Source organism: Amphiprion ocellaris, chromosome 17 (assembly GCF_022539595.1).
Source record: "Amphiprion ocellaris isolate individual 3 ecotype Okinawa chromosome 17, ASM2253959v1, whole genome shotgun sequence".
Lineage (NCBI taxonomy): Eukaryota > Metazoa > Chordata > Actinopteri > Pomacentridae > Amphiprion > Amphiprion ocellaris.
Genome location: NC_072782.1, coordinates 8,615,654 through 8,639,732, shown reverse-complemented (window position 1 = coordinate 8,639,732; position 24,079 = coordinate 8,615,654). Strand labels below are relative to the sequence as shown.

At 39.2% G+C, this 24,079-nt stretch overlaps 1 protein-coding gene and 1 long non-coding RNA gene across 3 annotated transcripts in view; both read left to right on the top strand.

The window, feature by feature from the left end:
• ric1 (RIC1 homolog, RAB6A GEF complex partner 1) overlaps positions 1–6,076 on the top strand; it is a 46,773-nt gene extending 40,697 nt beyond the window's left edge. For both annotated transcript variants that reach the window (XM_035957713.2, XM_023291325.3), the window contains exons 24-27: positions 456–668; positions 1,349–1,526; positions 1,620–1,808; positions 3,480–6,076. In XM_035957713.2, the coding sequence (XP_035813606.2) occupies positions 456–668; positions 1,349–1,526; positions 1,620–1,808; positions 3,480–3,795 (896 nt within the window). In that variant the 3' untranslated portion in view covers positions 3,796–6,076. The remainder of the gene's footprint in view (positions 1–455; positions 669–1,348; positions 1,527–1,619; positions 1,809–3,479) is intronic.
• Positions 6,077–7,308: 1,232 nt separating this feature from the next.
• On the top strand, positions 7,309–15,965 carry LOC129350967 (uncharacterized). The gene is made up of 3 exons (XR_008604569.1): positions 7,309–7,949; positions 8,563–8,715; positions 13,995–15,965. It is a non-coding gene; the product is annotated as an uncharacterized LOC129350967 (long non-coding RNA).
• The last annotated feature ends 8,114 nt before the right edge of the window (positions 15,966–24,079 follow it).

Sequence of the window (24,079 nt, the reverse complement as noted above, 5' to 3'; positions counted from 1 at the left end):
TATTCAACATTAAAAAAGTAACTTTGTGCAAAAATTCAACGCAAAATGCATCTTAAAAGAGCATGTCCTATTTCAGTGACAGAAGTATTGCATAAATGTTGACCAAAATGTCAAAAATGAACACTGTTTGAGGAGGTTATCCCTCACGTTGTGATTTCATTGGCACCCCAGATTCTTCCTCGTCTCACCCACAGAAAACCTACCCAGGAATTAGTCTGATTCTTAAACCCTGTGATCATTTACAACCCCATCTTCATTCCAAATCTGGACCAGATACAGCACCTAACCTTTGTTCTAAACCTGCACCGTTTCAAGCCTATTTCAGATATAATAAAGACCAAAATCTCATGAATATAAAGTGACTTTGAACACAAGATGAGCTCAAACAGAACAAAACAAAAACAAACAAACATTTTTATCACCATAATTAATACTCTTTTTTGTCTTTCCTGCAGTGCTGAGCACCCGACTCCTGAAGTCCCAGTCAGCTGACAGCCTGCTGAACAGCGACATGGACACGGCGTCGCCCCCGACAGCTCCCACCAACCACACCTGGATGGACGGACTCGGGCAGAGGGCCAAAGACATGGACACAGCTTCGTCAGCTCACTCCAACCAACACTCACCACAGACACATGACGCCTTCCTGTCGCTTCTCACCAACAAAGGTAACAAGACCTGAACAGTTAATGCCTCTCATTAAAAGGCTCTCATCCACCTTTTGTTGTTGTTTTAACCCTCCTGTTGTCCTCATTTACGGGCACCAAAAAATATTGTTTCCTTGTCTGAAAAAGATCCAAAAATTCAGCAAAAAAAAATCCTTCGAATTTCTGAAAATTTGCAAAACCTTTAGGAAGAAAATTCCAATAATTCCTTAAAAGTTTCCCTTAGAAGTTTTATTTTTTAAAAAAAAATGCCCTAAATTTGGCAAGAAAATTCTTGTAAATATTTTCAAAAAATGAGTAAACATCTTCCAAAAAAATCCTAAAAATATCTAAAGTGATGACATATATATCAGTAGAACTTATAATATTTTCGTTAAGAACATTCACATAAAAATCAACCAAAATCCAGCGAAATTCGCTGGATTTTGGTTGATTTTTTTTGTGAATGTTCTTAAAAAACATTTTCAACATTTCTTTTTTCCACCAAAAAATGTTCAAAGATTTCCCAAAAATGTTGAAAATGTGGACATCAGACGTTTCACTGTGAATTTTTTTTTTTTTTCCCACATTTTCAAACTTTAAACCGGGTCAGTTTTGACCCGCAGGACAACACGAGAGTTAAACCTGCAATCAGCTTTTATGTTGTTGCTTCTAACCTCTCCGTTCAATTGTCGCCCCACTAGTCGAGGAGTACAGCGTCGGCTCGGCCACAGACCTGACAGAGACCAGCTCAGTGGTGGATGGCGATTGGATGATGGTTGACGAGAACTCCTCCACTCTGAGCCTGAGCCAGGCCGAGCTGGAGCACATCTCCATGGAGCTGGCCAACAAAGGCCCACACAAGTCACAGGTGCAGCTCAGGTGAGAAATGACTCTCCTCCTGGATTTCCACACCAGCCTTCTGTCTCTGTGTGCTTTAATTCAACATTCGCTGTGAATCTCTATGTCCTGCAGGTACCTCCTCCACGTGTTCATGGAGGCGGGCTGTCTGGAGTGGTGTGTGGTGATCGGGTTGATCCTGCGGGATGCAAACGTCATCAAGCAGGTGATCAGCTTCCTGGACAGCCCGGAGGTTCCTCCAGAAACTGTGCAGAGTGTCCGAAACGGCTTATTGGCTGTCGATACCTGGGCCTCCACTGACTGGTGGGTAAAACATGTACGCTACCAGTCAAAAGCTTGAACACACCTTCTCATTTAATGCTTTTTATTTATTTGTATTATTCTACATTAATACTGAAGATTAACACTTTTTTGTTTACAAAATAAATCCATGTGTATTCTTTTATAGTTATGATGTCTTCAGTATTAATGTACAATGTATAAAATAATTAAATAAAAACCATTGAATGAGAAGGTGTGTCCAGATTTTTGACTGATAGTGTATTTTAGGTTCTCTGAATGTGTAAATGCAAAATGTTATCCTTACATACTGCAAATTAAGGATGAGAATCTGCTTGCTGTATTGTGTGAGTAACTCAACAGTATCAGTTAACCTGTTAATAAACCCTGGTTGTAGTGGAATAATAGAAATGAGTATTTCCTTAACACTTTTCCTTCCTTGACCATGATGTAAAACATGAAGAGATCAAGGAAAGATGTGAAGATAAATGAGGACACAGGACACATCTGAGGAAGGACACATCTGCATTTGGTAGTGGATGCTGTTGTGGGTCTGCTGTGGGTGGGGCCTTGCTGAAATATTGCTACCACAAATACACAACCTAGCCAAAAAACAGAGTCACCACCTGGATTTAATTAAGCAAATAGATAAGAATTTTCCATTGGATAATTACTGCAGTGATGAATACGTTTCAGCTGCAACAACTTATTTAACCCTAGCTGAAGCAGTGAGGAGCTTCTCTTTTCTTAAACAACCATGTTGGAAGACATATCCTGTGGTTGTGGAAAGGATGTTAATCTGTCTCAGAAGGGTCAAATTATTGGGCTGCGTCAAGCACAGAAAACCACAAAGGAGATTACTGTAACCAGGTTAAGAACCATCTAACGGATTATTAAAGTCTGAAGGATAGTGGAGAACCATCATCTTCCAGGAACAAATGTGATCTGATGAGTCCAGATTTACCGTTTCAACGTGATGGGAGGATCAGGGTAAGAAGAGAAGCAGATGAAGTGATGCATTCATCGTGTCTAGTTCCTACAAGCCTGTGGGGGTTAGGGTTATGATCTGGGGTTGGTCAAGTTCAGCAACGTCACGTTCCCAAAGAATGAGGTCAGCTGACTACCTGAATATACTGAATGACCAGGTCTTTCCATCATCCAAGGGGCTCACATTGTGAATGAGTGGATCAGGGAGCATGAGATGGATTGACCTCCACAGAGTCCAGACCTCAGCCCCATTGAGAATCTTTGGGATGTTCTGGAGAAGACTTTGCACAGCAGTCCGACTCTCCCATCATCAGTATAAGGTCTTGGTAGAAAATTAATGCAACTCTGGACAGAAATAAATGCTGTGACGTTGCAGAAACGATGCCACCACGAATGATTGCCATATTCAAAGCTAAAAACAGTCCAACAAAATATTAGAGTGCGACTTTTTTTTTTGGGCCAGGCAGTGTATTATGGAACTGGTCCATCCTTGTAGAGGTTAGACCACTGTATTCTGAGCTAAAGAAGATAAAAAATAGGAAGCATTGAAGCACCTTTTCCTTGGAGAATGCAACCAGCTGTCATCACAGCTGCTGCTTACACATTTCTGTGTCATTTCACTCAATTAGGAACATTTTCAAAACAACAAAGACTGTTTGACCACAACCTCAGTCTTATCTTACTAACTTTTCTCCCATCTGTTTCCAGCCTCGGATACAAACCATTTCTCAACCTGATCCAGCCGCAGCTGCAGCATCTGCTGGACTCGGCATCCGAGCAGGTGCAGCCCGAATCCTTCCAGCCCGTCAGCCAGAGCTCCAAACTCAGCGGCTCTGAGGCGCTGGGAGGAGCGGCGGTACCGCGGGTGGAGGACAGCAGGGGAGTCTCTGCTCCGCTGGGCCTGGCTTTACCCTCGCTGGAGCCTGCGGGAGGATTTCCCCGGCCCCCCTCCGAGGACTGTCCTCCCGAACAGACAGAGGAGCAGGGGGAGGAGGAGGGAGCATACGACTGCACCTTGTCCTGAAGCCTGGAGGCTCCTCTGGACTCAAACCTGTGAACTTTGGATCCCTGAGGGAGCAGCAGCAGCAGTGGCTGACTGGAAAATGACTTTATTGTTGTGTGTGTGTGTGTGTGTGTGTGTGTGTGTGTGTGTGTGCGCGCGCCTGTGTGTGAGTGTGCGTGTGTGTGTGCACAGAAAGTACCTCTCCTGCAGGTTCTTGCTTCAGTCAGTATTATCCACTCTCCAGATTTGCCCCTGTGGATGCTGAGCTACCGACAGACAGCCCGAATGGCACAAAGACATCACAGCACAAGCAGAGGCAGGCTTCAGTCTGACACTTCCTTTTTCCTCATTTCACCCAAAATGTGCTGTTAGGAAAAAGGTCACCTGCCACTTGTGGTGTCTGGAAGCTGTAGAGCAGCACATGAAAGCTCCAGGCTCTTTCCTTTTCTCTCTCTCTCTCTTTTCTTTTTTTAAATCCCAAGCCTGTCCAGACAAAAAGCTCCATTGTTTGGTGAAAGAATCAGTTTGAAGAGTCTATTTGATCATGATGCTACATTGCTCAGCATAATGTAGAACAAAGGTGGAACCATTTCCAGGATGCACTGAAGTGTGTCGGAGCCTCCACGAGTGTGCACAAGACGTGTTTCATACTTTCATACCTCATATGATTTTAAAATATTTTGTGATACCTTTTTGGATAATGTAACGGCGTACAAGATGACGTTATTTTTCTATCAATTAGACCTCGTCCCGCTTGAGTCTCGCTTGGTATAAATTCTGTGTAATTGTTGAAAACGTGATGAGAAGAATCCACCGCAGGCTAGTTTCTTACCACTGATCAGTACCTCCGTTCATTTATATTTCACGCACCGAAGCCCGGCGTCTCAACCACTGTTTGTTGATTAAAAGGCGGCGGCGCGGCGCAAACACGCTACAAAAACCAAATCATATGACGCTTTATCCCGCTTTTAAAACGCCTTTGGGTTCGTCTCCATCTGAGAGTGTTTCTTATCACATGATTAATGTGTTATTAAAGCCATTCTGCTTTCTGTAGCCACCCCTCGTTACAAGAGCATCATCTGATTCCCCTGTCCGCAGTGTTAAAAGTGACAGTATCGTTTTTAAATCGAGGGATTATTGCGCTGTCGTGTAATCTGACCCTCGTCATCTTGATAAGGACTTCATACTTCGTCCAGTCCAACATGCATATCACACCCCTGAATCGCTTGACTAATTTTTTTTTTGCGTGCTTCTGTGTGCGTTTCTGAACCACATTGTATTCAAAATGTGTGGAATTGATTTTATTGTATTAGTCCTCATTATTACTATTATTTATTGGTATTTTAGCTGAGTGATAATTGCTGAAGTGATAAACAGGAGGTTGTTTTTATGACTAATAACCAACTCTCTCCAGTTTTAGTCATCAAAGTCTCGCGTCGGCTCTCTACCACGAGCACTGAACGGTTTATCACGGACGTGTCAGTATTATATTGTGCAATGTATTGAAATGTTACTCAGCTTTATTTTTTATGCTTCTTTCCTGTCCCCCCAGCTGTTAGCTTTTCACGATAGACCAAATCCCATTTTAGAGGTTAATTTTGGTTCTCTCGTTTGTAGATTCTTGAACGGTTTCTTGACTTGCCTGTATTGTCAGAACACTCGCTAAACACGAAAGGGCAAAACAACTCCACGGCACCGGCGATGCTGTCGTCACCCGGTGGGCCCCGCCTCCACTCTGAACAAGCTCTACAGCTCCACCACGCTGCTCCGCTGTAAGCTTTTTACTTGACTTGAAAACGGTAACTTGATGAACCAAAGACTTTTACGTCCAGAGGCCTTCTGTTTTAACCCGTTTGCTTCGACTGAACGCTCGAGTCATCATGCAGAGGGAACAAAAAAGAAACCTCAAAAACACCCCCCAACCCACCTCTCATCTTAAACATAACCGCCGTGGCTCAAAGACAACTAATGCTGACAGCATATGAGACAATTTCCTACGGAAATGAATATTTCAGACGTTTTACGGTTTCCCTCTCTGCGGGTGAGGAGCGGTCGGTCAGATGTGTCTCGTGGTACTCGGGTGTCACGTTCACTCGCAGGTGGACGGCGCTCCCTCCCTAACTGTATAGTTTCAAAGTATTGCCTGTTTACTCAGAGTAAAGTTTTATTTCTGAGGCAGCAGACATCCTCAATGCAGTGTAAAGATACTCTCTTGTACATTTGCCTTTTCTACTCATGTTTGGTTTTCTACTTCATTTTTTCCTTGTACATAAAGACCAATAAATTATTTTTAAAATGGTGAGTTTGCTTCATTGAGCAGAACTGTTTGTATTGTTTTTTTTTAAACCAGAGTATACGTCCATCCAGCCATCATCTATACACCACTTATTCCTCATTAAGAGGAGCTGGAGTCTATCCTAGCTGACTTGTGGTGAATGCAGAGGACACCCTGGACAGGTAACAGTCTGAGGTTGCTGAGGTTAATTGATTATTCTAAATTGCCCGTAGGTGGGAATGCAAGTAGGATTGTTTGTATGCGTAGCCCTGCGACAGACTGGCGACCTGCCCTGCCTTCGCCCTAAGTCAGCTGGGATAGGCTCCAGCCCCCTGCGACCCTAATGAGGATTGAATGGTGTATAGATGATGGATGGATGTTTCTGGACTTTAAGAAAGCTTCCAGAATGTTGGTTTCAGGGACCATTGCACACCCCAGATGGGACTCGAACAGGGGCGATTCTAGGATCAGAGGTTTAGAGGTGCTGAGCAGTGTTGCCAGCTTGGCGACTTTCTCGTTAAATCTGGCGACTTTTTTTGTCAAAAATGACTAGCGACAAATCTAGCGACTTTTTCTGGCGTTTTGGAGACTCTGACATCAGTGGTGGGTCTTCCGTGGGGGCAGTGGCCCCCCCTGTGATCTGATTGGCCACCCCGTGTTCTCCCCCAAAATTTTCATTGGAAATTTACATGTCGTATAAAAAATGCCATAGAATAATATTTCATTGCACAAGTGAAAGTATAGTAATTTTTAAAACTGTTCAAATTCTTATAATATGTTGCTAATAAAACAACAACAACAAAAAACTAAAACAAAAAAAAAGTCATAGTAATATGTCAATTAAAAGAGCCTATAGTATAGGATGCCGCTCTAAAAACGTCCTTTAGTCCACAAAACGTTGTTATGTCCTGGCTGTCTGAAGTAGGTGAGGAGCAACACAAAAACAGTCCAAACGCTGGTTTCCAGAGGGTTAGACAAGTATTTATTTGAAAGAGGAAGTTTACAACAACACATGTGAGGGGGTTAAAAGCAAATGGGTGTTAGTAAAATAAAAATAAATAAACAGAACTAAAAGTGAACTTCATGTTGACATTGATGGACATTCCAACCAGCAACAAAGTAAAAGATAATCAATACAAAAAAACCCCTCTTCCTGTTCACCTCTTAAAACCCAAAAACACACCACAGTAGCACCCTAAACTAAAACTACCAATGGCTTCCCTGTTTTCCTTTCTGAACAATTCAAAGGTCCCTCTCTATCTCCCCACAGATCCACCAACCACTGGAACACATCTCCAAAGTTCTGCCGGGCCAGCTCAGCTTCCCTTCAGAAGAAGTGCCACCACCTGACAGATGAAGGGGCCTTTTGAGAGGCAGCTGGCATCGTGATTGGACTGTACTTTGGTCTGTTCCAATCCAGCTTCAGCTCCAGAGACGGCAGGCGGGACGAGTCAACGGAGGCCGGGTGGACGAAGGCATGAAGCTGAGTACAATCCAGAAAACAACAGAGGAGGAGTGCAGCGGCCCAGGGCCAGAATATACAGAGTAGCATCGTATGTCTCTTAGAAAACATCATAGTCAGGGGCGGATCTACTGGGGTGGCATAGGGTTGCAACTGTCACCCCTAGAAGATGCCTTGCCACCCCGGCTGCCACCCCAGTTCTGAACGATCTAATTCAAAAATATGTATATGAAAGGTTGTGGCCGGCCGTAAAGAGCGAAAGTCCAGGAAAGACGAATAACGAGTGAACCTCCGATGTCCGAGTGCTTTCGAATGCACCATGTTGACGTCACGTCCTGTACAGTCTATGCTGCTACAGCTACGAGGTGACACGACCCTCCTGAGGGGGCTGCTCTTAGACCTCACTCATGTGGATGACAGCTGGACTTCGGTGTGACAGTAAGACACTAGTTAGACTGGGTTAGACTACATGCTAATATAACTGTTCACAATGTATTAAATGCTAATAGTGTCTAAATTCACATAAAGTGCTTGCTTGCGAGACGAGCCACGGTTTCCAGTGAGCCTGGGCCTTGCTAATGTTTACTTCTGTAGCTAGCTAATGTTAGAGAACAGTCATAGAAAGATGGTGGGGGATCGTCTGTGGAAGTTTTTTCTCTTATTTTGATAATTACAACCTGTGGTTCTGACAACAGACTGTAAGTTAAAAGAATCACATTCACTAAAACTTTACATGACATTAAAGTGTAACCAAACCTCCAGTCCACCAGGTTTTCGTGCACTGTTTGAAAACTACATCCTGCTTGTTTAATGCTGTTTTTTTTTTTTTTTAATTTATTTTTTTTATAATTTTTGGTGTCAAGGTCATAATAACACCAACATTGATGTGTTTCATCATAGTACAGTCATATCATTTAGTTTACAGCTGAAAAAACGTTTACATGTTAAGTATCTCTTTAAAGGTTTAAATTGTACACATCAGATTGTATCATAGTTAATAATGAAAATTATCAAAGGAAATAACATAGTTCAGTCAGTGTGATTCTTGTAGGAGACAGTAAAGAATGAAGAGGAAGGGAACCACCAGCAGCTTTTCCCAGCCTAAAAGAAAAGAGGAGGAAGAACATCCCAGAGAGGAGATGGAGGAGGAAGAGTTCAGAGAGAGAGAAAGAAATGAAGGCATGGAGAGCTCAGACAGCGAAAGGTAAATCAGAGACTATCTCTAGTCCAGCTGGTCCATATGCTATGAATATTGCTTTAGTATAATATATCTGAGTAAGAGGTACACCTGTCACAATAATTACCTTTTTGGACAAATTATTATCTGATGTAGTTAGTCTTTTCATTTTAAGATGATAAGTAGATCCTTAATTCTTAAGAATATCCAAATATTGGAATTATAGAATTATTGTAAGAAATGTCTCAAATAAAGAGCATCAAAATATAAAACCACAAATCTAAGACAATAAATAAAATTATCTGGACTCTGGCTCTGTTGTAGATGAATTGATAATGTAATGCAGGCTGAACATAAGCATAGATCACACAAATGCAGATTTCCCAAAACAGTGCATAAGAGAGACATTGTCTAGTCTTAATCTAATTTGTTGCTAAATTTAAGAAGCATTTTTAACATATCTAGCATTTGGTTTCTTCAAAGTGTATAAGGTTGACTTTATTTCAGTTTAAATCTTTTCCCCTTTCTGCTAGACATATCAAATCACATATTGTGATTGACAGCTAATAAGAACAACTCATGTTTAGGATTGGCTGACAAATACAAATGATATCTACTTATTTAACATACTTATTTCAGCAGTATTTGTGTCAATTTGATAACGCCTGCTGGTTGGTTTCATACAAATCCGTCATTCCATTTTTGAGTAATGTTGCTAACAGACAGACAGACAAACCAATGCCAATCATCATATCTATCTATCTATCTATCTATCTATCTATCTATATATATATATATATATATATATATATATATATATATATATATATATATATATATATATATATATATATATGCCACCCCCTAAAATGTATCTGCCACCCCTTTGCCACCCTATTAATTTTTCTCTAGATCCGCATCTGATCATAGTATAGCCTTTGGTATGAAAAGACGGCATAATATACATCGTAGATTGTACAAATAACAAGTCAAAGGAAAGAGACATACATTGTAGAATTGTAGTAATTGTGGGCTGACTGATTTACTGATTATCAGTATAGTTTTTACTGATTTACGGTAATAAATACATTTAAAAATGGCGCTACTTTGGCTCTGAACCTTTATCTACCTGTGGTCGCTCTGTCTTCTGGAGTGATTTGATTGGTTATACGTCACAAATAAAACTCCTTTAACTTAACATCTGTAAACAAAACAAAAACGTATCAACAAAGTTTTCTGTTACAGTTTGTGTTCTTCTAAGTTTAACTCTAAGATTTTAAATACTTTCATTTACTGCAAATGATTATCTACTCCAAATGTCTCACAAATAATCATTATCAGCCTTATAAACCCACAAAACACCCCTCTATACTCGACCACACTTAGAACAGTCCGGTTCCCCCTTCTATAAATCTGCTTGGAATCTTCCACTTCCTGTTTGTCAAAGTGGCCTTCTACCTGGACAGGTTTTGTTGGAGCTCATGCAACAAACATTTTGGGTAACTGCACTTTAATATGGATGATGACACTGAATTAGAGTCTGTTTTAATGAGACTGAGTTAAGGTGTGTAGCTCTGTCATTAAATAGTAAATTATTTCTCAGAATTCACAGAGAAAAGTCTGAAATGTTTGCTAGGTTAGCATCCCACATGTTCTTTGGCTCAGCTAAAGCTAACTCTCTCCAACTTCTGGATCTCTTGAGTTGCTTGTTGTTAAAATATCTTGCTAGAGGTGCTGAAGCTCAGAAAGTCTGAGATGTTTGTTCAAAATAAGCTCATTCTCAAGTCTTATCTGAACTGTCCTCTTTTGTTTGAACTTTCCCTAAACTTAGGAGTTAATGACAGAGCAGCACATCCAGACTCAGTCTCATTTATGTAGAGATTAAACTTCAGTGTCATTCATTGATGTTAATGTGCAGTTTTTCAAATGTTTGTTGCACTTGCTCCCGACCAAACCAGTCCAAGTGGAAGACGATGTGAAGAGAAAGCTCCAGAGGATGAATATCACACATTTACGTTGGAAATAAATGTCCTTTAATTAGACATTGTCATGCAAAAGTTGGATTTCCCTTTAATGATGTTCAAATCTTTGTTGAGTGTTTTGTTGATGTTGTTTTCTAAATGTTTTTTGACATTCGGACCCAAAATTTAAAACCTTTTACGGCTCACAAGCTGCAACAATTCACACATTATCAACTATCTTTCTGACTGAACTACAATAAAAAGTGAAAAACTGCCTGATTCCTGCATCATGAATGTAAATCTTTTTGGTTTTTATGACAGTAAACTGAATATATTTGGGTTTGACATTTTATAAACCAAAACAAGAAATGAATTACTGGAGAAAACAATCAAAAGATTAATGGACAAAGAAAATGTTCTTTCCAACATATATGGCTGAATTACTCCAACATTGCAAGATACATACAATTTTAATTCAATTTTATTTGTATAACACCATTTACAGGTCAAATTGTCTCAAGATGCTTTATTTTTATGTTTTTTTTGTCATATTTAAAATATGACAAAGTAAGAAATCTAAACCTCTTGACTAATCCAATTTATTATTTGGTTTTTAAGAGACTAATCAACAATTAAAATTATTTTCTCCACGAAAACTAATAAACATGAGGTCAAATAGAAGGAACAGTTTTAAATACTGCAGTCCCACGACGACAAGAATAAAGTTTGTCAACAAAAACTAAATCTGCTGCTGGATTCCATTAAAGTCCTAATAAATGATAATAAAGTGTGATACTAAAGGTTTGTGGTGCTAAAAATGTCAAAGATATCAAGTTGAACATCTGGATGGAGGTTGATAAAAGTTGACCTCCCTTCATTTCTCTGGAGCAACTCCATGGATTTTATGGATGGTGGTTAAAGACCTGCTCTTCTAGTGGTCTTCCTTCTAGTCGCTGTAAAAAGTCAGTCCATCCTGGCCGACTTCAACACCTCTTCATGACAACTTGTTCTCCCTTCGACCTGGTGGAAACTCCAGAAACTCGGGAAAACCTGTCGAGACTCGAAGAACTCGTGGAGACTCGAAGAACTCGTCGGGCGGGGGAAGGTGTGGTGGGTGGTGGAGGGAGGTGGGGGAGTAGAGGGGGGAGGCCGCCACCCACCTCCCCGCCTACTCTCCGCCCTGACTCCACCCAGACTCCGCCTTGGCTCCACCTATGTGGTGACTTCAGCAACTACGATGTCAAAGGGACGACGAATTTATTTCTTTTTATCTGATCTGTAGCTCAGTGAGTTAAGGATTTGCCTATGGAGCTGCAGGTCGCAGGTTCAAGACCAGACACTTCTTAAATTTTCATCAAAATTCTGACAAAGACAAAGAAAGAAAACTGCCACTGGCGGGTCTTGAACCTGCGACCTTCCACTTGGTAGTCTGTCTTCTTATCCCCTGAGCTATTCGCTCAGATACTAATTCTTCTTTTTTTTGCGCATTTATCATCTATTTTTTTGTCGTTTCGAGTTTTTTTTTTAACTCGAGTCTCGACTCGACCGTTTTTCTCAGGAGGTTGGACTTCAGGAGGGTTGCTGGAGGGTTGAACCCTCAGTTCCAAGACTTTCCAAAGCCTCCACACCTCCCGAGTCCTCAGGACCTGAGCTTTCACACAATCTGAGGGCTGAAATTTTCTAAGTTCCTGAGTAGTTCTCTGTTAGTTTGAACCTTCAGACAGTCCAAGGACTGGTATCTTCTAAGTTCCTGAGTAGTTCTCTGTTAGTTTGAACCTTTAGACAGTCTGAGGACCAAAGTTTTAAAAGTTTCTCAGTACTTCTCTGTTAGTTTGAACTTTCTGGTTAACAGAAGCCTTAAAACTTGTGACCATGAGTCTTGATTTCACATTTAGACCATCCATCTGAGTTCTTCTCAGACCTTCACCTGTGGGTTTTTTAGAAATCCTCAACAAACTTTGATTCTCTTCACTGAACAGTAAAGTTTGTGGAGATCAGAAGGTAACATTAGTTTGATCCATGCCTTCAACTACTTGTAGACTTTATCTGGAAAGCAGTTTTCTGAAATGAGTTCTTAGTAAATCTGTCCACAATCAAACCAAGAACATAGAAAGAGGAAATGTTTGAAGAAACAACTTGATGTTTTCATTTCAGACTAGAAAACGCTGTAAGACCTTTATCAGTTTTTGCTCTTTTTGATCATTTTATTGTCTCTTCTGTTTAATTTGATCTTCTAAAGTCTAACTGGTGTCTTTTCAAATGTTCTGTCTTTAGTTTGATTCTTCTTAAATGTTTAGTTTTGCTCTTTTCTCACCTTTTATTCTTTTCTAATGTGTGATTTGATTTCGAAATGTTTTGTCTTTTTAATGTTTGTTGTTTTTCAAATATTTTACCGGCTTGTTTGAAAAATTTCCTTTTCTTTTCCAATGTTTAATTTTTCGATTAAATCTTTGTCAAGGTTTTTCTTTTTAAATGTTTTAGCACCTTTTAATGTTTAATTTCCTTTTTAAATGCATCATTGTATTTTCTGTTTAATTCCTATTTAAAGTTTTATTGTTTTTAAGATTTCATTTTCTAATTAAACATTTAAGTTTTTAATTGTTTTGTCTTTTTAAAGGTTTAATAATCTAATTAAATGTTTCGTATTTTTTTAAATGTTTAATATTCTTTGTTTAATTTTATTTTTTTAAATGTTTAATTATCTAAAATATTTCATGTTAATATTTTTGTTTAAAAAAATGTTTAATTGTATAATTGCATGGTTTGTATCGTCCATTTAATTTTCTAATTAAATATTTTGTCTGTTTAATATAATTTAATCATTTTTAATGTTTAATTTCCTTTTTAAAAGTTTTATTGTATTAAATGCTTTTTTTTCCTTTGATTGAATTGCTTTTTTTAAAATGTAGTTTATTTCTTTAATCTTTTTTTCTGTCAACATTTTAACCCCAGCCTTACAAATGAAACAAACTCTTAAATCACAATGAAAATATTTCTGTTGTTACAATCATGTGTTAGTCAATTATTCAGTTTATCAATTCAACTTTATTTGTTTAGCACCTTTCACACAGATGACAAAACTAAACAAGCAAAGGGAAAAAACTACGCTAAAACTAGGATTAAAACTCAAAAACATTTTAAAAAAAAACAAAAAAAAACATGGTAATAAAATATGTCAGGGGGATGGAGGGAGTTTATTGAAGTCTTCTTGGGATCACATGGGAAATCATTTAACATATAAACTTGATATTCAGTCAAAGAAAACTGGAAACTGCAGAGTGACAGAAGAACCAACAATATCTCCTGTTTTCTCCTTTAATGAGTCGACTCTTCTTGTGCTTTCAGATCAAAGAACTACAGATTCTTCACAACCTGCTCAAACTCTTGGTACAGGACCTCACCACACGGGTCAAGAAGGTTTCTGTCTCATTTCTACTCTGAAGCTCACCTTCTCCTGCTCAAACTGCTGACAAATGTTTCTGCTGCTCTAAAGTCTGCTCTCCAGAACTTCCTAAAAACTCTCAAAGTCTCTTCTGCTGCAGGTTGCTTTGCAGAACTGTTCCAGAAAACCTCACTAAACCACATGGAGGAGCCTCAAGATAGTCGTCCAAATGAAACCATACAAAAACCAGACTAGTACAACCTAAATGCTAAAGTCTCCTGCAGCCTACCAGAGAACCTCTGAGAACAGAGAATCAGGACAGGAACTCTTACCTTCTGGACAACCAACACTGGTTCACAAACAAGAATACAGAATGTGTCTGACCAAAAACCTCTAAAGACTCACTACAGCCAAGATAAAGACAACTCAGCTGCATCAAATCCACTAATCACTGCACAAATTGCACCATGTGCTAACTGTGGCTAAAGAATCACATTTACCAAGATAACTATCCAGTACAAAGCCTTAAAACACACCAAGAAACACATTAAAGACGATTTTACTGCTGGAAGCTGCAAGCCAACGCCTAAAGAACAAACTAAAGCAATGGAGCCAAACCCAGTTAGTGGTGAAGAGAAACAGAGGAAATGTTTGTCTGCAGCCACATAAAGCAGGAAGACACTGAGCTGCTCAGGTGTTCCTGATAACACCAAGCAGCCACCTGGACAGCCAATAGGAACACAGCTTCCTGGAAGTCCAGAGGGCTGGCTTAGTGAAGGAAATTTAGTTTAAAGTTGAAGCAGAAAGTTAAGAAAGAAAGTTGAAAACCACCTTCTGATACCTGAAATCTCTGAGTTTTCACACAAAGAACGCCTGAACATGTCAAACTGGTTCCATAGTAGAACCATCATTGTAAAAATGTCATAGTATGGTGTGTTGCTCAAAAAACATTACGACCCGGCTGTCTAGGGTGGTAATGTTTTTTGAGCTGGTCACTGCTTTAGCATTACAAACACTCTCCAGCATTGAGAGTGTTTTAGGAATTCATTCATTGTGTTGTGAACTTTGAATGAGCAGAAACTTTACAGCTGCCAAAGATATGAGCTCCAATTCTGGATGTTTTAGGAAATGAAGTTCATCTAATGAACACTTGATTTTTGCTGATAAATCTCATTAAATTACTGAAGAAATCCAACATAAAAACCTGTAAACTCTCAGGCAGCTTTTGTTAAAGTTTGTCTATAATTCTACCATCATGTTCTGGAACCAGGACTCTGCAGAAGTTCCTTCAATCAGATACTTGTGTGTTTCTATTTAAGGCCTCAGGTTTGAACGTACAGCAGAGGATTAGAAAGGAGTGATTTTAATGTTTAAATCAGTCCAGTAAATGTTTGGCTTGAAAATTATAAAAATTTTGATTTAGATAGATTTGTGTCAAATAATATTGTAGAGTCTCACTTAAATATATCCACATGAGTTCAGTGTATTTACATTTTATAGAATATTTGATTTCTTAATCTCAATACTGTAGGGTCTGACCCTAAATATTATAATAATGATGTAAATTTAAATACTAAATAATATTGCAGTGCAGAGTCATAAACTTTAATCAGCTAAACTTACATAATAAATATCACTGTACAATCTTAACCTGAACATTCATATTATTGAGGTAAATTTACATAAATCATAACTGTAATATGTCTAACATGAATCTTTTTGTATTGTGCTGATAAACAACAATAACCCCACTTTCAGATAATATTTATTCACTGTGTATTGGGTAGTACTCATTCTGATTTAGTATGATTAGCATACAGAACTCTATGATGTTTATGGTTTACAGCTCAGAACTGGTTGCTAAAAGTACAGAATATTATTTCTTGTTTTATGTGTGATAATTGGCAGTAAACATTCTAAGAAGTGGAAATTGACAGAGTTGTAATCGTGCTGTTCTTGCACAATATTAGTTACTTAATTGCCCTCAGGATACTGTCGTTGAGCTAGCAGTTTTACATAACAGGCAGATGTTGCAGCTAATGATGCTGTAATTCACATAAACAAGGAAACAAATCCATCATAATTTGAATGGTAACAGTCCAAAATGAAAAGGTCAGATACAGATTTCCTATTGGGTTAAAGAGCCAAAAAAAAACCATGAAAAATACTTTGTAAAAGCGAGAGGTCGGTAGCAGCTTTCATTTTTTTTTTTTTACAACTTTTCGGTACCCCCCTGTGCCCCCCCACTAAAATGAATCTGGATCCACCCCTGTCTGACATGAAAGCTCGAATCGTTCTGCAGTTACTGTCCTCAACGAGCAGCAGGTGGCGCTGTGAGCTCCTCCCCGTCCCAAAGCACAGGCGGTCAGTCTAGTGACCTGCAGCATCCCACTGTCTGATTAGAGGAAGGAGACCCACATCACTCCATGTCCAGACGGCAGATGAATCAAAGTCTCTGCAGATCCCGTCCTGCTTACAGAGCGGGATGGAAATGAAAATGTTTCTTCATTGTCACACTAAAATAAATCACTGCATTTAGCCTCTAGTTCAGAAACATATTTTCTGACTTTTTGTCTCTCCTACAACGTTGATTACAATTACATGCAAATTGGAAATTATGCAAATTAGGCAATGACGTCATTTAGCGACTTCTAGCGACTTTTAGGACAGCCAATAGCTACTTTCCTTACTGAGGAGTTGGCAACACTGGTGCTGAGCACCCAGAGGTGCCCAGCCACGCAAGATAAATTTCACAGTTTTGTACATTTTAACGCAATTTCATTCCCACATTTGTGAAAGAAAAGCATAACACTTTTTGAAAAAGTCTGTGACTAAACCATCCAATCTGATAAAGGTCATTTAAATGCTTGTCAGCTTAACAGTTGCTGCTTTGTGTGCCACTACTCTGTTTGTTTTCTTACCTGGTTCTTCCTGACCTTGCACTCTCTCCTCTCCTTCCCCTTTTTCATCTCTCCCTCTTTGTACTGACAATCATACACAAATAGATTGTATTTAACTAGATGAAAAATTACATAAATATGAAAAAATATCAATAAGAATATGAATACACATCCTCACATACAATACACATACATCCTCTCTCTCTCTCTTTGTACTGTCAACCTAAAGGCAAATAACCAAACAATGCGTTTTATATCTAATGAGACATATAAACATTGATACATTGATTCAACTTACAACATTACTCTTGATAGACCATTTGATCTCACACTCTTACCTGAACCTGGCTCTTTTTTTCAAAAAAACAATCTTATGTCCATGATGAGGCTGTCTGTCTGTACACACACACACACACACACACACACACACACAATAGGAGTTATAATGTTAATGGGCATCCAGTCTGTTAGCTAGTCAGTAGCACCTTGGCTTTTATATTAACACATGCACCTGACACAACAGCTATAGCTTCTCTCAGTAGTTAGGTAAAGTTGGCAAGATATTCACAGATTTGGACTTCCGGCATCAATAACTCATGAAATATACGTTGTAATAACATAAACAATGCCTCTTTCCCATCGTTGTAAGCTAGACAATGTGCTACAAGCCCAGTTTTATCAAAAGTCGCTGTCTTTCAAGCTGCAGAAATAACATTGATGTCTATGAGCAGCTGGCTGTGCGACGAGTGAACAGGGACCGTCTGCAAATAGCAAAACCGCTACAACAGCGAAGAGACGCTACACAAATATTCAATTACTTAACTTTTATACACTGTCGTGTCACCAAATTTACTGCAGCCATCAATTCCCTCCTGCTGGTCATACTACAACTCTTGGTTTGACATTGAATAAAAATATCTGAATTTTAAGGAATTTTTATTATTTTATTATTATTTTATTAGTCATAAAATTCAGTAACTTCACTCTTGTTTACTATAGTGTGACCAAAATCACTGGAGTTATCAGTTGTCTCCTGCTGATCATACTACAACTCTTCGTTTGATATTAAATACAAAATCTGAATTTTAAGGAATTTTTATTGGTAATAAAATTCAATAACTTCACTCTTATACATTGTATTGTCACCAAAATCACTGGAGCCATCAGTTGACTCCTACTGGTCATACTACAACTCTTGGTTTGATATAAAAACATTTTTTTCGTAATTCTAATGAATCCTATTATTTTATTATTATTTTATTAGTAATAAAATTCAATAACTTCACTCTTATGTACTTTAGTGTCATCAGATTCACTGGAGCCATCAGTTGGCTCCTGATTGTCATACTACAACTCTTGGTTTGATATTAAATAAAAAAAATCAGAATTTTAAGGAATTTTTGTAGTAAATAAAATTCAATCACTTTACTCAAACACTGCAGAAAAAAATTAACTCCATCCAACCATCAAAAGGTCCTACTGATCATACCTTCAGGTTTTTTCTTCCAAGTATTGTCTGTGCAGTCCTTAACTTGGAAAATATTATTAGCTGTTTAACATTATGGTTTAAATGAATCAGTTAACGCTGCAGCCTTGTAAGAAGGCATCTTATTGTCTTTCTTCCCAATCATCAGTAGTTGAGGAGACAGTCTAAACAGTTTAGTTTGGTATATTGGTGGTATCTGATCCTCTCTTTGGTGAGGATTCCAGGTTCCATTACTATTCAGTATCATGTATTTGGACAAACAGGTGCACTGTGGATCTAAAAATATAGCACCACATACATCAAGAGAAGAGCCATCAAAGCTAATTTACTCATAATCCTTAAACTTCACACACAAGCATGCACACTAAATAGTGTGCACAACTTCACATGGCAATAAACAACCCAAATAAAATAAAATTCAGTTACTTTTGGTTATTAATGTTTCACAATCTACCAAAAAAATAGATGAACACTTTTATCTGTTACAACAAAAAATATTTGAGAGATATAACAACAATTTCATTACTAATAAAAAAATCCCTAAAATCATGAAAACTAGTTAAATATCAAACCAAGAGTTGCAGTATGATCAACAGGAGCCAACTGATAGTTAGATAGAGTGTAATCTTTATGCAGTATATAAGAGGGAAGTTACTGAATTTTATTAATAAAATAATAATTAAAAAAATCCTTAAAATTCTGATTTTTTATTTAATATCAACCCAAGCATTGTAGTATGATCAGCAGGAGCCAACTGATGGCTCCAGTGATTTTGGTGACGCTACAGTGTATTAGAGTGAAGTTATTGAATTCTATTACTAATAAAATAATAAGAAAATAAGAAAAAAATCCTTAAAATTCAGATTTTTTAATTTAATGTCAAACCAAGGGTTGTAGTATGACAATCAGGAGCCAACTGATGGCTCCAGTGAATTTGATGACACTACAGTACATAAGAGTGAAGTTATTGAATTGTATTACTAATGAACTAATAATAAAATAATAAAATTCATTAGAATTACAAAGAAAATGTTTTTATATGAAACCAAGACTTGTAGTATGACCAGCAGGAGACAATTGATGGCTGCAGTAAATTTGGTGACACTACAGTACATAAGAGTGAAGTTATTGAATTTTATGACTAATAAAATAATAATAAAATAATAAAAATTCCTTAAAATTCAAATTTTGTATTTAGTATCAAACCAAGAGTTGTAGTATGACCAGCAGCAGACAATTGATGGCTGCAGTAAATTTGGTGACACTACAGTACATAAGAGTGAAGTTATTGAATTTTATGACTAATAAAATAATAATAAAATAATAAAAAATCCTTAAAATTCAGATTTTGTATTTATTGTCAAACCAAGAGTTGTAGTATGACCAGCAGGAGACAAATGATGGCTCCAGTAAATTTGGTGACGCTACACTGTATAAAAGTTAAGTAATTGAATATTTGTGTAGTGTCTCTCTTCGCTGTTGTAGCGGTTTTGCTATTTGCAGACGGTCCCTGTTCACTCGTTGCACAGCCAGCTGCTCATAGACATCAATGTTATTTCTGCAGCTTGAAAGACAGCGACTTTTGATAAAACTGGCCTCGTAGCACATTGTCTAGCTTACATCGATGGGAAAGAGGCATTGTTTATGTTATTACAACGTATATTTCATGAGTTATTGATGCCGGAAGTCCAAATCTGTGAATATCCTGCCAACTTTACCTAACTTCTCTCCGTCCAGTTCACACTGACCACCTGGAACGTTTGCTAGCTAGAAAAAACGTCCGCTAACTCCAACCTAACAACATAAACAGTAACCTATGATTAAATGCAGCAAAAATGAGGACTTGTAATGAGAATAATGTGATGGTATTGGGTGGTAGAAGTTAAGAATTGTCCCACATATCCTGGCTTAAACCGGGTACTTACACCACTACTGCACATAAGCCGCGATTCCACAAGCATCTACTCGGCGCGGTACGGTTCGCCACTATTGTATCTGACTCGGCTCGTCTCGGTTTAGTAGTTTTTCCATATAGCCTCGCCGTGGGTGGAGTCGTCATAGCGCAGCGAGCCGAAAGTCCCTTAACGTCATTTGTGTGCGACACAAACGCAACATAACGGAGACGATGGTTCACCTGCTGCTCGGTCTGTGGCTTTCTGTCAGATTCAAAGTAATAGAAGAGTCAGAGAAAGCTGAGAGCGGCAAGTTGAAACACTCAGGAGACACACAGGAGAGTTTGGGAGGCGATGCAGCAGCATCAAGGTGAAGACAAGAGGATATGAACGAGACGACATATGAGGGCAAGCTAATGCTAGTTCGCTAGCTATCGTGTATCAGTCCTGTGAACGACCCTGTAATGGCTGCAGTTTATCGCTATTAGGTATTAAAATATGTATGCTGTGTATGTGTTTCAGATTCTCTCTGATGAGACTTCATGGGATTTACCTGAAGCAGCAGCACATGAGCCTGCAGTGGCACAAGGTGTAGAGGAGGAGGACAGAGATGTACAGGATGCACTGATGCACTACGTGTCATGCAAAAGTTAAGTTATTCTTCTCGCTATACTTCTGTTTTTCTGTCCCCGGACCGCTATTGTTTTCTTTAATGCAATTCTGACAATAAACTTTTGTACCTTTTGCAGATGTGTCTATGCTATTGTTTTATTTGTGAAGGTTAGCAAGATTACATGACAAATTAAACACCAAAACATTAAAACAGCTGTTTTAAGAATATTCCAGTTTGATAAATCAGTATTGCTTTGGTGTAATTCAGTCAACGGAATTATGAACCATAAAGGAGTTTGTGTTAAAACATGTTAAATCCCATTAAACATAAATGCATTATTAGGGAATACAGAATTGTTTGGTTCAGACTGTTGACTCTTTTCCTACCAGTGTCTTAACAGACAAAATGAAAAGTTATGATGCAATCCCATAAGTCACAAAATAGTTTATTAGTCAGCAGCAAAATCAGAACTATTTACAATGTGCGAAGTACAAACTGTGGTGGGCCTCTCCTACAGTGGAGGGCTAAAAGTAAAACTATATACAACTAAATCTCAAGTCTCTGGGAGGTGGACTCTGGCTGCCCACTGCCTGCACCAGCTGCCCCAGCACACCCAGCACTACCTGCACAAGCTGCCCCAGCACACCCAGCACTACCTGCACCAGCTGCCCCAGCACACCCAGGAATGACTGGTTGAAGGCAGCATTCTGGACCATCTCCTCCACTGCAAGGCCGCTTCATTCTCTCTTGCCTCGCTGAGGAGCAACCAGATGTTCTCATCATGCTGGACACGGTTCCGCTCCTTCTCAGCCTGCATCTCCACAAGTACGCTTGGAAGGTCCAATTTTCTGTTGCATCTTTTCCTCTTGCCTAGACCAAAGACAGAAAAGTGATCAGAATCAGCTTTAGTAAGTACACAACATGCAAGGAATTTGGTTTCGGCTGTTGGTGTCACACTAGGAATATGGAAGAGAATAATAAAAAATAAAGAAACTATAGAAAGAGGAACAGGAAGAAAAATGAAATAGCAAAATTAAATAAAACAATATATACAGAAATTTACAGCTAGACTGGAATAAACACATTAGCAAAATGATAATTGCTATAAACACAGTAGTGCAAAAGCAGAGAATGCTGTTCATGGTGAAAAAAATGCTGTACATGTCCATTGGAATACTGACTATTGTACGGGTGTGTAGGAATGGCTCAGCTGTTTATTACAGTAATGGCAGTGGGGAAGAAACTGTTTTTGTGTCTGGAGGTTTCTGTGTACAGGGATCTGTAGCGCCTGCCAGAGGGGAGGGGGGAGAACAGTTTATGTCCAGGGTGAGTGGGGTCTCTGATGATGTTTTCTGCAGTCCGTACTACATGCTGTAGTCTGTTTCTGTCCTGCTGTGTGGCTGATCCAGAGGTGCACAGGACAGATCGGATGACTGCAGTGTAGAACTGGATCAACAGCTCCTGCGGCAGGCCATGTCTCCTCAGCTGTTGTAGGAAATACATCCTCTGCTGAGCTTTTATCAGGATGGAGTGGATGTTCGTCTCCCACTGCAGGTCCTGAGAGATTGTAGTCCCCAGGAGCTAGAAGGACTCCACAGCTATGATGTAATGTGTTTAGCCACCCATCGATTTTCAATCATGATCATGTCTTTGATTGTTTTACTTTAATAAATTTTTGGCACTCTTTACTTTAACTGAAGCACAAATAGTATCTCCTCCACCACAACTAAAAACAACGTGGTGTGAACTTCATTTCATCTTGTGCACATTTTGGAGTTCCTAAGAACAGCTGTGTTTTCTTATTTCTATGTATATTTTCATTCAGTTTCACAGTTACCTAGTGACTATAAGAAGAATGGTTGCAATACCACATTGCAAAGTAAATTAATTAGAGTGACTTGCTTGTTAAGTCGATGGAAAAAATGCAGCTGCATGTGTTCTGTTTATGTGTCACTGTAGCTACATGTAGCTTTCATCAGGCGTTCCTGAGCTGGCAGCTGCACAGTTTGCATTTACACCTGCCTGAATTCTTGGTCGTTGGTCTCGCTGTTCTGATCATGCTTGCAGGCATTTACACCTGTAGTAATAATAATAATGCGAAAATCAACCATGGTCTCTGTTTACCGTGTCTTACCGGTGATAAGACGTTGCTGTTACGTTGATGTTGACAGGGTCGGTGTCCGAGCTGGTACTGGTGTCGAAGCTGGTGCTGGAGAGAAGCCGCTGCTGGTGGTGGAGAGGAGGCAGGGGAGCTGGGGGCTCCATGACGGAGGTGGAGTAGGCTTCACACGTGGAAAGGGATTCTTAAACAGAAATAAACATTCACCCTCAGTACACGAAAAACACGACATTGTAATTTGTGAAAAAAAAATAAACCTGTACGACCACTAGCTTAGTTTGTAATGCAGACTGATGTATTAGCTTCTGAGAGTTAAACGTTAGAAACAGCAGCACGAAATACAAGCAGAGCACGGAGCTAGCGCTGATGGCTAACTAGATAGCGCTGATGGCTAACTAGCTAGCGCTGATGGCTAATTAGCTAGCGCCGATGGCTAACTAGATAGCTTATTGTCTGCTACAGGAGACAACAACGTTACTTTCTAAATATACTTGTTTGCTTAAAAGAAGCTTGCCACCAATGGGATAAATGGTGTAAAAGTTTCTTGAAGTCACAAAACACTCACCATTCTCGAACGTCTCCAACAATGCAGCGGCTGAGTCTCCCTCCTGTTGCTCGTCGGTGCAGTGCCAGTAAATAGCTTCCATTAAACCTCTTCCAACACCTCCTGGTTGACCCACGCCGGCCGTTGTGGTCCTTGGTGGACCAATAGTCATTTTTTGAGCTTTTTCAGCTTCTCCCTACACTGCTTCTGTCCTCTTTATATACAGTCTACTGTATACGTGGGCGGCCATCCGCTCAGAGACCTCCTGATAAACTTTCTCCGTCCAGCTCCCTCTGTATTCTTTGGTCCGCCACCAAAGACAGAAAAGTCTCGACCTCTTCATTCACCCACGGTACAGGTCTGGCTGTCATATTAAAATTATGAAGGCAGAGAGGTCTGTGAAGAGCAAAGCACACCGTCGCTGTTCAGTTTTTTTTAAATGCCGGTTTTGTTTTCGTGCTGGAGTCGCTCTCGTGTGTCGTCACTCCCTGTCC